This window comes from Mytilus galloprovincialis, chromosome 1, assembly GCF_965363235.1.
Source record: "Mytilus galloprovincialis chromosome 1, xbMytGall1.hap1.1, whole genome shotgun sequence".
Taxonomy (NCBI): Eukaryota; Metazoa; Mollusca; class Bivalvia; order Mytilida; family Mytilidae; genus Mytilus; species Mytilus galloprovincialis.
Window position 1 is genome coordinate 18542153 of NC_134838.1, and position 10549 is coordinate 18552701.

Here is a 10549-nt window from a genome sequence, read left to right on the forward strand (position 1 = left end):
GACATGTTAGAACAAAATTTTTTTTAAAATTTTAATTTCCCATCAAATGTCTGGCAACAATTTTTATCATTTGAATATAAGAAGTGTATATATTTGTTCAATTAAGAAAGAATCAACATTTCAATAAAATAAGTTTTTTGATTTGTTTAAGTTGAACAAGTACATTTTCAATGCCCTTTGCCGAAAAACATATTTAAATAATAAATTGATTAAAATACACTCACAACTTTTAATCTTCAATGTCATATAATCCTATTAATTGTTTTCAAAATCATTAAACAATTCTCAGAGGAGAAAATAGTATATCTATGTTTCAACTTAAAAAATGCCCTACACCAACCTTTTAAGATTATTATTTTGACATAAATAATAAGTTCTTAGCTTCAAGTCTATCTGTTGGTCCTATATCTTACCAGGATAATTGATAAACTTTATTAGAAGAATTTTGTTTTGTTTCTAAAGATAAAATGTAAAAGGTGAAACATGTAGCTTTATTAATGTTCTTTTTTGTCCACACCCTATCTACCGGTAAATCTTGCTAAATATGATTTTTGAAATTATTCAAACTGCTCTTCCCATGTTTCAATAAGTGATTTCCATCACTTTGATTAATTACATATAGTTAAGTCTATTTGGAAACTTTAGCGCAAAACTAAGGTCGTGATGTCATTATGATTTAATAGAAATGGCCATATTTAAAATAGTCCTAGTTTTCGAAATGGGTTAGAAGATAAGGGATATCCAGCATTTTAGTAGTTTCCTTTTAACCGTTCTTTAGGTAAATGTCCTTTTATAACATTATATGTAAGCGGGGCATCATCATTGTCCATGGACACATTCTCCTTCATGTTTTATTTGCAATACAAGCAGAATGTGTTAACTTCATGAGTTCTGATCTAAAACTTATTCCAAATTCATAAGAACAATAACTGATCTAAAACATATCCCAAATTCATAAAACAATAACTGATCTTAAACATATCCCAAAATCATAAGAACAATAACTGATCTAAAACATATCCCAAAATCATAAGAACAATAACTGATCTAAAACATATCCCAAAATCATAAGAACAATAACTGATCTTAAAGATATCCCAAAATCATCAGAACAATAACTGATCTAAACATATCCCAAATTCTTAAGAACAATAACTGATCTAAAACGTATCCCAAAATCATAAGAACAATAACTGATCTAAAACATATCCCAAAATCATAAGAACAATAACTGATCTAAAACATATCCCAAAATCATAAGAACAATAACTGATCTTAAAGATATCCCTAAATCATAAGAACAAGATCTGATCTAAAACATATTCCAAAATCATAAGAACAATAACTGATCTAAAACATATCCCAAAATCATAAGAACATTAACTGATCTTAAAGATATCCCTAAATCATAAGAACAAGATCTGATCTAAAACATATTCCAAAATCATAAGAACAATAACTGATCTAAAACATATTCCAAAATCATAAGAACAATAACTGATCTAAAACATATCCCAAAATCATAAGAACAATAACTGATCTTAAACATATCCCAAAATCATAAGAACAAGATCTGATCTAAAACATATTCCAAAATCATAAGAACGATAGCATGTTTAGCAGAATCTTTGTGGTTTCCTGTTTAAATTAGAGTCCTTTGTTCATTTTATATAATTGTAGAAATGGACCAAAGTGACCCATATTTGTTTGTTGATGAATACTTAAATATAACGTGTACATTGGATTCACAAACTGTTGAAAATGGAGACAACGCATCAAAATTATGGTTTTCGTATGGAAATGACATTGACGTTCCAGATACAGAAACAACTATCCTAAACAGTACTTCACTAAGGTTGAGTAGACTGATGACAACAACATTTGACAGTCCTTATGTGTGTAACCTGAGGAATCCTAATTTTACAGAGAAAGTCTGGGACAATGTTGCCATAGTGGGTCAAACAACAGTACAAACTGAATGTAAGTATTAGATGTGAATCCAGGATTTTTTTTAGAGAGGAGGGGAGGTCAACAAGGCATACATATATGCACAACGTTAGGACTTGTAAACAGAAATGTCTATGAATTAATCATATACCCTGGTATAAACCTCCATAAGAACTCCCCTATAAATTGGTGCTATATTTGTATAAAGAACAGGTAAGAAATAGGTTTGTGTTTTGATTTTTTTTAACATATTGCAGGATTAACTTGTTTTTAAACATATATATAGCACTTAGTATAGTCCACAGCAGAGGCTGTTTTTTTAATCATCAACTAGAGGGATTCCCACATATTTTGAATGAACTCCAATCCACTTCTCCTCTTCAACCACTTAATCAATTTAGACAAATATAAATATCATCTTTACTGTGAAATATAGGTGTTGTTTTATTTTTTATACGACCCATAAAATTGGAAATTTTGTGGTCGTATATTGGTATGGCGTTGTCGTCGTCGTCGTCGTCCAAAGACATTTGGTTTTCGCTCTATAATTTTAGTATAAGTAAATAGAAATCTATGAAAATTTAACAGAAGGTCTATGACCATAAAGGGAAGGTTTGAATTGATTTTGGGAGTTTTGGTCCCAACAGTTTAGTAATTAGGGGCCAAAAAAGGTCCCAAATAAGCATTTTTCTTGGTTTTTGTACAATAACTTTAGTATAAGTAAACAGAAATCTATGAAATTTTAACATAAAGTTTATGACCACAAAAGGAATGTTAGGATTGATATTTTGGAGTTTTTATCCCAACAGTTTAGGAATTGGGGTCCAAAAGGGTCCAAAATCAAACTTTGTTTGATTTCATCAAAAAATGAATTATTGGGGTTCTTTGATATGCCAAATCTAACCGTGATTCTTAATTTTTGGTCCTGTTTTCAAATTGGTCTACATTAAGGTCCAAACGGTCAAAATTAAACTTAACAAAATTGAGGTCTTGGGGTTCTTTAATATGCTAAATCCAAACATGTACTTAAACTTTTGATTTTAGATTTTTTATTATGGGCCCAGTTTTCAAGTTGGTCCAAATCGGGGTCCAAAATTAAACTTTGTTAAAGTAGTAATTTTTTTTAATTTGATAAATATACAGCAACAAATGACGGGTTTTTTTTCTACATTCGTGAACATTTGATAAATATGAGTTATTTGACAAAAAAATTTAAATGAAATTTATATAAAACAGAATATACAAATAATTTATTAAAAAACAGCTTGTGTTTATCTTTTAAAACAAAAAAGTTATGTATTTCTGTTGAAAGGAAAAATACGTCCACAAATCCGAATTTTGAGCAAAGATATAGAATTTGGACCTCATTTTACTCAAAAAGTAGCTCAAGTAGGTATATTTTGTATTACATATTTGATTTAATCAGTCAGAAAATAGCCTATATGCAAATTGTCAGCAAAATTTAAATATGGGATGAAAACTGTATGGTATGCCCCTAAGGTCCAGCAGACTGAATAACATGCATTATCTTAAAAAAAAGTGATAATAGAGCATTAGGTATATGCACTTTTTATACGACCGCAAAAATTGAAAATTTTTTGGTCGTATATTGGTATCACGTTGGCGTCGGCGTCGTCGTCGTTCGAAAGACATTTGGTTTTCGCACTCTAACTTTAGTAAAAGTAAATAGAAATCATTGAAATTTAAACACAAGGTTTATGACACACGCTTGGGACGCACGAACTTTATAAAGTATTAATTTCTGATACTAGAACGGGATCGATTCTGCTGCTTGTGGACTATAAGTCCCGAGGGTATCGCCATCTTAACAGTTAGCGCTTCGATAACTACAGAATTTAAAACGAAAACATATTTCCCCGTTGATATATTAAGAAATTATAAAGAAACGAAGGTTCCAACTCCCTAAGACAAAGTTCACTTTTTGAATGTGGCTATTCTGTTTGCCTTATTATGACAAATAGTGTAGTACTAGCGTACAAAATTGCAAATTCATAGAAAAGAACGTTTTAAATAAAAAAACAACAATTGATAATATAGTGGTGTAACATAAGGGTAAACATAATTGATTATTGTAAACGAATGAATTTCGATTCGTACATGATATCTCTCTGTGGTGTTTAGATTAAAATCGATTAGACCAACACCGACATTGATCAAAGAGTCTATAAAGTCCCTTGATTTCAAATGATTTAATTTGAGCGCTCCTAATACAGGTAAATCATGAAAAGCATCAAAAGTAAATTTTTTATATAACTTCACCAGGAACTCAAACTATAATATTTGAAAGTCATTTTTCAAAATAATGTCAGTAAATTAACCAATGTCAGTAAACATACGACTCTTTCTTTTTTCCATTCAGAATGTCTAGATTTTGTAAACCAGTAATCTGTGGATGCGTCACAACTTTGTTCAATGACACCATCTCTTATTGAAATTTCAGTTATTGGTTGTTTTAGTTAACGTAGGAAAGCTTTAGTTGTTGTTTTTACTGAAGGTTAAATATAAAAAACAATCACCAGCCAGTTCTTATACAAACTGCATGAAAAATAAACGATTAAATATAATTCAGTTTAATCTTCAGGTTCTTTAAAGTTTTACACCTAGTTTCTATGCATAAGTATTAGGATTTTTAAAATGCTTGTTTATGTGAATATTTTATTTGTAGATCATCCTGAACCTGTCACAAACTTCAGTTGTATTATTTATGACTGGGATGAGAAAATGGAATGTAGCTGGGACTTGGGTGTGAATTATCGTGAATTACATAATATCGATACAAGTTTAAATCTGTATGTACAATAGTAACAAAGTAAAATGTTTTTGTTTGTTTTTAATTTCATTTGACTATAACCTTTGAAGATGAAAAGATATTGACCTCCTCGTATCGTCAGTCTAGAAATGCTTCTATAGTTACAACACACCTGTCTCAAATTATCCGTTTGAACTCCATATGATCAAGTTATATGACCTTATATAAATTTGACTATTCTTTTTATATATGGTTTCGTTACACTTACACCTAACTAAAAATCCTGCATTTGCCTTCAATATATACCCATTGGCCAACGTGAAATGAATTGCAAAATGATCAGTAAAGTTTTGGTTCGAGTGTAATTACATTCGATCAAATCATTCTCTCGGATTTCACAAGCAGATCAGTTTTATTAATGATTAACACTTTCGGTTTCTGTGTTCTTAGACGTTAGAGTGAACCATATAACTTTTTCTCCCAAAATACATATCGGTCAGGTGGTCATTGAAAATCGCACGAAAAACTGCAATAAAGTTTATGGTCTTTCACCATTTTATGGAATATTTATTGACATTTATTTGCATTCCCCACACCATAAGAACCACATCCACATTTTTTGTCATTCTTCCAGTTGATAAAAACTGCATCGACATCATTTTGTTACTTCCCCACTTTTTTTTCATCTTTTTGTCATTCTCTAATTTAGTAAAAGTATAAACGCCATTCTTTGTTATAATTCCTCCAAATAATAAAAACTGTTGTCATTAGTCTATTTAGAAAAACAAGGACGCGTACGGTCGGACCATATGAGTATACGCGTATGGTCAAGTAAGAGCTGACAATACATGTTATGTTTTATAATGTACTATCTTAGTGTATTATACTCTTATTTGACTGAGTTTAGATATAAGATACTAAGTGGTGACCTACTAATGGTTGTTAACTTGTGTAATATATCATCTAAATGAGTGGAAGTCCCCTACATACACAAATCACTCAAATGAACGTTAAATGCATTGGCGTCAAAAAAATTCTACGCCCAAGTGCGAATACAGCTATATTTTTTACATACATTTATATGTTAACCGGGACGATATAATCAGAGGATGCTAAATTCAACGTGGCCTTTTTGTAAAACATTTTCTCTGGAACATATTATAAACATCACTCAACTAAGGAATGAGACATATGGAAGATAACCTCTGAAACTGAGAAACGTCAAGAAGGAAGTGAGAAATACTAACTTTGAACTAAGAAATGACATTTTTTTTATATAGAAGAGGGACGAAAGATACCAAATGTCAACTTGGAATTGAAAAAATAAAAAGTTTGAAATGAAAAGTTAATAAATCATGCTACTTCTATTTTTTTCTACATTTTAAAACCGCGTTCGGGGTAAACTATTTTTACCAAGTAACTGATGTAAATTATTGTGGTTTTCATTTTTATGAATGAGATAAACAACTATACATACAATAAAAAGATTTCAATATACATGTTTCAAATTTCAGTAAATTAAGTGGATCATGTCCAAATAAGAATTTACTGAATTGTACATGGATAAGAGGCGAATCCTATTCATTTGATCGATCTAGTTTGGACTTTATAGTTAGTGTAAAGAACACTAAGCGAAATGTGTCGGTGGAGACAGATTGGATTACAATTAAACAAGCTGAATATGGTAAAATAAAATCTTGTAAAAATTTTAACAAAATTGGAGTGTAATTTAAAAATATGCTAGCATATTTTTTTTATCTCTGTAAAAAAGTATACTTTTATCATCACACACACTGATGTTTTTTCCTTGCAAATCAATATTTTAGTGAAGGTAACTTTCTTATCAAAACTAGTATGTACTTAATTCAGTTCCCGTTTTTTTTTTTTATCATAAAATGTGATGATTTGGTTTTAAGCCTTTTTTTACGTGCCACTTTTCATCTTTTAGTACTCCTTTTACATGTACCATCTATCTATCTTATAAAGTTAATAAGATATCTTATACACTAATTTAGATATATCATTAATGGAATATGATTTTCTAAATGAAGATACCTTGTTTAACAGTTTATAAATATTTTCTATCATATTAAGGTAATAAGGTATATAATTGAGGCTATAAGATATATGTTTAACTATATCATATAAACTATAAAAGATATCTTATATATTTTTTTTATTTCAAATATATCTTATAAACTTAATAAAATATCTTATAAACTAAATAAGATGTCTTACAAACTCATTAAAAATATGTAAAATATCTACTATAAACAATATATCATTTAGTTTAAAAGTTGTCTTATAAAGGTAATATGATATTTATCAACTTCAAATTAGATAAAATATCTCATAAAGAAATGAAAATATTTATATATAGACTTTTCTGGGCATATTACATTTTCATTATATTGTCCTTCGTAATGATTTTCAATTTTCAATTTATTGTGATAACCGATTGTAAAAATCTATTTTAAGACAGCTTCTGTATAGGTTCGGTTATTAGTTTTAAACCTTATAAACCTGACAAATTTTGTAACCCAACTTTACAAATTATGTGTGTATGTAGTGTTTGAACCATCTGTTAGTCGTTTCTTTTTACAGACAATAAACAACAGCCTATACAGATTGCAGATTATTAAACTATTTCACATATATGGTCACATTGAAATACGGAACATAATAGTACAATTTGAGAAACAAAACATCTCAGCTCATAGTAACTGAAAGACCGAAATTAAAACGTTCGTCCGTCCGACCGTTCGTTCGTGCGTTCGTTCGTTCGTGCGTTCGTTCGTCTGTCCCGCTTCAGGTTAAAGTTTTCGGTCAAGGTAGGTTTGATAAAAATGAAGTCCAATCAACTTGAAACTTAGTACACATGTTCCCTATGATACGATACTTCTAATTTAAATGCAAAATTAGAGTTTTTAACCCAATTTCATGGTACATTGAACATAGATAATAATAATAGTACGCTTGGTGCATCCGCGTTCTATGGACACATTCTTGTTTATACTATTTTGGATAACTTAAAAAAAAGTATTCACATGCATTTCAAAGGGGTCAAAACATGTATATAACAATACGATACATCAGATAACGTTAACAAAAATAACTTATTAATTTATAAGTACATCTTACTATGTTTCTTTTTAATGAATCATCGATCTTTAGTGGATATATCAATGGACAATTGACAACAACAGCAAATAGTAGTATACATTTATGTATTTTTCAGTGAAACCAAATCCAATTGAAGAGATTGAGATTGTTTCCATTTCAAGTAGATGTGTCTCATTAAAGTGGAATCATAAGAAATCGGATAGGGAGAAGAAATTTATCATCCATATTACTTCAAAATGGGACGATGATAAGGTAGATATGTTTGAATGATTGACTCCTCGTCAAATTTATATTTTATATTAATATTAGACCATATTAAATCATATTGGGTTAGTTTCTCATACTCTTTTTTTTTATATTAATAACAGTCCCATTAATTTTAGGAGAAGAAATTTATCATCCATAATACTTCAAAATGGACCGATGATAAGGTAGATATGTTTGGATGATTGACTCCTCGTCAAATTTATATTTTATATTAATATTAGACCATATTAAATCATATTGGGTTAGTTTCTCATACTCTTTTTTTTTTATTAATAACAGTCCCATTAATTTTGAAAGACAAAAGGTAAATTTGGTCTTACTTGTTCGAATTTAATTTTTGATCTAGTTCTAGTGTTTACATATAATTTTCTGTAGTTACATTGTACTCAGAATTGTTTCACTTTAAGGAAGCTTCAATTCCTTACCCGACTTTGGCTTATATTTTATTGGTGCAGATACCCATTTGGCAATATGCTGATAACATGTAACTTTTAGTTAAGAGAAAAGATTGTGTTTAAATTAAAAAGAATGTCACTAAGAATTTTAAGGTTTTGGTTTTCTATGAAATAATTTCTTGCCTGAAAGTAACAATTTTAAGAAATAATGTGTTAGTAAATTTCTGTCAAGATTGTTATGCTTTCAATACAGGTCATAAAGTCAAGAGAATTGAACACTACAGTGTGTGAGATGAAGCCGAACACAGACTATAAGATATCAACTGTGGTGAGACCTGAATATAGATATTATGGAAACAATAGTGATATTGGAAACTCTAGTGATATTGGATTTCCTAGTAATGCAGTGGTTATCATCGCCACAACTCAAAAAGACCGTAAGAATGTGTATATAGATATTTTTATTTGATTAGGTTCTTTCTGTATTTAACTTTCCTTGGTGTTCGGTATTTTTTGTTATTTGACTTTTTATTTATTCTCTTAACATTTTATTAAATATGAACTAGAACTCGCCCGCGGAATCGCGGGCATTTACATCTTGTACACTGTTGTAGGATGAATTTTTGTAAAAGATTTTATGTCTTGAGAATTTCAGAAAAGATTTCAAAAGCCCTTTCCCTTTTTGTTAAGCTCCATTATTTTCGAGTTTCTGGACTCAGACCACAATTACTCTTCCACAATGCATTTGTTGGTAAACGTTAAATTAAATTAAAACATTTGCACCACTCCAAACATGAAATAAATGTAATTGTTATAGACCATTATTATTCTAATAAAATATGCTTCTAGAACAATCAATCAATGTTTTTTATCTTGCTTTTATTTTGGCCAAATAACTACTTTCACATTCAACAATAAATGTTTTCCACATGTTTTATTGAGTCTTTACTTATTTCAATATATGTGCAACTGATATGACCCCTTTAATAGTAAACATTTCAGAGAAAACAGTGAACAGAATACTTAGGAAGCATGACGTCATATAATAATTGGGAACTATATTCCAAGACCACGAACAAAGTGAATTAATTGTGGTCTGAAACCTTCTGTATACTATGAACATACTATGAACATACGTATATTATTAAACCCGAGGTTTCACCAGCCAAGTAGTCAACATTTCGGTGTTGACATGAATATCAATAATGTGGTCATTTTAACAAATTTCCTCTTTCCAAAACTGTGATTTTTTTAGAAAAAATAAGGATTTTCTTATCCCAGGCATATATTACCTTAGCCGTATTTGGCACAACTTTTTGGAATTTTGGATCCTCATTGCTCTTCAACTTTGTACTTGATTGGCTTTATAAATATTTTGATATGAGCGTCACTGATAAGTTTTATGTAAACGAAACGCGCGTCTGGCGTACTAAATTATAATCCTGGTACCTTTGATAACTATTAACTCATGAACTACAAATTCCAAGTTTCTTCTCCACGTCGATCACTGCTATTATTAAATAGAGAGTCTCTATATATTATAGTAGTATAATCATAGTAAATATCCAGACGCCATTTTTCTCCTAAAATAACTCAATCCGAATAATCATAGGAATGGATGACAAATGCGACTGTACATTTAGGACAAGTGCTCCACGAAAACCTCTTTCTAAATTATTAACATCTATTTTATCAGCAATCAAAGAAGGACTTCAAAGTTATTGTGAAACTGCCTATTCTAGAGGTGGCGTGAATCAGATGTGGATACTTAAAAATTCCAAAGATCTTTTAGAGTACATACAATCTAACTCTCTTTCATATTGTAACAGTATTAAAACATTTGACTTTTCTACTCTTTACACAAGTATTCCACATTCCAAAGTAAAAGACAAATTGAAAGAGTTGGTATTGCTTTGCTTCCTAAAAAAGAATGGCCAACGTAGATACAAGTATCTTGTCTTAGGGAGGGATAAATCCTACTTTGTAAAGGTTCACTCTGATTCAAACAAAAAATTCTCTGAAACTGATATTATCAAGATGCTTGATT

At 29.8% G+C, this 10549-nt stretch overlaps 1 protein-coding gene across 1 annotated transcript in view; it reads left to right on the plus strand.

Moving 5' to 3' along the window:
* Positions 1 to 9289, plus strand: part of LOC143068124 (uncharacterized) — a 12891-nt gene extending 3602 nt beyond the window's left edge. The window contains exons 3-7 of the mRNA XM_076241930.1: positions 1681 to 1980; positions 4634 to 4757; positions 6232 to 6401; positions 7956 to 8092; positions 8756 to 9289. Coding sequence (XP_076098045.1) covers positions 1681 to 1980; positions 4634 to 4757; positions 6232 to 6401; positions 7956 to 8092; positions 8756 to 8971 — 947 coding nt within the window. The 3' untranslated portion in view covers positions 8972 to 9289. The remainder of the gene's footprint in view (positions 1 to 1680; positions 1981 to 4633; positions 4758 to 6231; positions 6402 to 7955; positions 8093 to 8755) is intronic.
* Positions 9290 to 10549: the final 1260 nt, after the last annotated feature.